Source organism: Gossypium arboreum, chromosome 5 (genome assembly GCF_025698485.1).
Source record: "Gossypium arboreum isolate Shixiya-1 chromosome 5, ASM2569848v2, whole genome shotgun sequence".
NCBI lineage: Eukaryota > Viridiplantae > Streptophyta > Magnoliopsida > Malvales > Malvaceae > Gossypium > Gossypium arboreum.
The window spans coordinates 13,581,705-13,584,749 of record NC_069074.1 but is presented as its reverse complement, the minus strand read 5'-3'; the positions used below and the strand labels follow the sequence as shown (position 1 = coordinate 13,584,749).

Here is a 3,045-nt window from a genome sequence, read left to right as displayed (position 1 = left end):
CTAGCTTCTTGAATGCGGTGCAATTTTCGATTAAGTGCTTGTAATTCCCGTATGGTATTCGCATTGGGCGTTTGTGTCATACCATTTGGGAAACGGGGGTTGCAGTGGCTTCAGGTAAAAAGGGGACACTATATGAGCGTTGAATAGATTCTGGTATAGCTCCCTATACGTCATGGGTATAGGGGTGAACTGTGGCCTTTCTGTATTCTCCCTCGCGTTGGATTATTGTCTCATAGCGCTATGTTGATTGGCAGTCACCGTCTTTGGTTGGTTTACAGTGAGTGACTTGGACTGACCCTTGCTAAATGTGTTCGTGTTGTTCACTTCGTTATCTCTTTTCCTCGAGGCCGATCTTTTAGTACTTTCTCCTACTTCGATTTTTCCGTTACTTACAGCATTTTCAATCATTTCACCTGTTATCATTATGTCTGAGAAGCTTTTGGTGGCACTCCTCAACATATGAGTGATAAAAGAAGCCTTCAAAGTGTTGATAAAGAGAATCGTGGTTTCTTTTTCTAGAAGCGGCGGCTGAACTTGTATGGCAACATCTCTCCATCTTTGCGCATATTGTCTGAAACTTTCAGTTGATTTCTTCTCCATATTCTGGAGAGTGATCCTGTCGGGAGTCATGTCTGTCACATGACTATATTGTTTCATAAAGGCTTAAGCTAGGTCTTTCCATGAGTTAATCTTAGCACGGCTCAATTGGTTATACCATTTAGATGCCGCCCCAACCAGACTATCTTGAAAGCAGTGAATTAATAGCTGGTCATTGCTGACGTATCCTGTCATTCGCCTGCAAAACATAGTGATATGAGCCTCAGGGCAGCTCGTTCTATTATACTTCTCAAATTCAGATATTTTGAAATTAGGAGGAAGAACCAAGTCTGGAACCAAACTTAGGTCCTTAGCGTCAATTCCGTGATGGTTATCTGCGCTTTCCATTACCCAAAATTTTTCCTCTAACCATTTACACCGTTCCTCTAATTGCTTCTGTGATTCCATCCTTACCTTTTTTTTCTTCTGCAACTTCATCCAAATCGGGAACAAACGGATGATTTGGGTTATTAATAGGGTTAGAGCCTGAGCCGGCTTAGAAATTCATCAGTATCTAAGCTTCGGCCTGAATTTACAGGGGCACGATCGTAACAGATGGTCTTTGCAGATTAATCTCAGGTTGTATTGGTATATGTGTTGGGGTGAAGCTAGAAGGATATTGAGGGTCTTCATTATTTTCCCCAACATTGTCTATGGGACCTTTTCCTTTATCCATTCTTCCTATCAGCAATTGGGATAACTGACTCATCATCTCTCTTTGGGATTCCATCATTTGCTCTTTCATTTCTCGCTGAATCTTGGCTAGCTGCTCTTGCATCTGTGACTGCATCTGTTCCTGCATGTCCTTTTGTATTTGCTCCAATTTCTCAAGTCTTTTATCCATTGACTTTTTCCTTATACCGTAGGGGTGCGTAGTTGGTTGGTTTTCGTTGGTTTCGAAATTACTGAAATGATTTTTAATTAATCGAAATCTTTTTATGACCTCTAATGCATAATGATGTGAAGTAATACAAATGCATGAATGCAAAGGAGACATCAATTTTGATTCAATTACCTTTAGAAAACTTCACTAGAAAATAAAATTCTTTACATAAAGCTGAGTTACAAATAAAACTTCGCTCTAATGCTCAAAGTCTTAATTTTTCTAAGCAACGAGGCTAGCTTCTGCCCTCGATCGGACTCCAACTCACACTTCACGCTCAGTGTGTCAGCTTGTACCGCTAAAGCTTGCAAGTAATCGGCTACCTCTCGAATCTGGGTTATGGCTTCCCCCATAATGTAATCCCTGTTTCTGACTTGATCTTGCACATGGTGAAGCTGCTTCTTCCAACGCTCCTCACTTGCCTCAAAAAACTGAATCCACATCTCATAGTTTTATAGTGACGCTTCTAAATCTTCTACTTTTCCTTTCATTTCTTCAATCTTACTCAAGCTTGCTCTCAACTCCATTGCGGTATTGCGGCTTCGGTACTGATGAAGAGACTTCTCAAGCTCTGCCACTCTAGCCCTTAATTCACCTCGTTCATTTCTGCTTTCTGACAGACTCTTCTCTAAATCTTCATTTCGTGCCTGAGCTTCTCGAAATTTCATTTCCCATCTGTCATTTTTGGTCTTTTCCTCTCGACTTTCAAGGTGTCATTGTTCGGAAGTTTTACCTAACCCCGCAGTCCTCATAGACAGGCGTAACTTCTTATAATCTGTCTTCAAATTGTCTAGATCTTCTTCGGCCTTACTTTTCCCTTTTCTCCACTTCTCAGCCTCTGATATCTGAATGTCTACGTCTAATCTCAGATGCATCTTTTCTTTCTCCAATTGTTCGATCTTTTTCCCAAGCTCAGAACTCTTCTTCTCGAAGTCTTGCTTTATAATTTCCAACTCTAACGGGGCGATTTGTAATTGTTCCACCATTAGTCGGGTATCTTCTAAACTTGGCCTAGGAATATTATCATTGACCCTCTTCCTAAACCATCCGTTGTATTCGGGTGTCACCATGGCACCGATAGCCAACTTCTTCATCCAACGAGTTTACTTCTAAGCGTCGGACAGTTTTCGAACCTTCTTTTTATAGTGATCACCTTTAAAGGAGAATTCACACTGAGCAAACTCGTAAGTTGCGGGTGCAAACTGCCTCGATTTATATTGCTTTAATGCAAGCAATGGAGTATACCCAGTAGCTCCCAAATTCATAACAACGGCACCTAATCAAAGTTCCCACATCGATACAGGATCTCATCGGGAACCATCCAAAATACTCTCCACTCTATATCCCCTTCCTTGAGGTTTTGAATAATTTTCATTCACTTCTCCTCTGAAATATCCTCTCTCCTTTGTATGGCTGCCTCCTCTTTTAACGGGGAATAACCTTTAGAAAAGACTCGATAAGAAACCTTATCCACCTTCCAAAAGTGCCCATGAAACCACACCATCAATAGTTGCGCTCATCCAATGAACCACCCCTCGCCCGTCTTCTGACACAAGCTCAAGGAT

The 3,045-nt window shown here is 41.3% G+C and overlaps 1 protein-coding gene across 1 annotated transcript; it reads right to left on the bottom strand.

Moving 5' to 3' along the window:
• Window positions 1–222: 222 nt before the first annotated feature.
• Window positions 223–1,005, bottom strand: LOC108450975 (uncharacterized). The gene is made up of 2 exons (XM_017748725.1): window positions 716–1,005; window positions 223–616 (listed from the first exon to the last, which is right to left on the bottom strand). Exons 1-2 carry the CDS (start codon window positions 1,003–1,005, stop codon window positions 223–225), a joined length of 684 nt encoding a protein of 227 aa, XP_017604214.1.
• Between the last annotated feature and the right edge of the window lie 2,040 nt (window positions 1,006–3,045).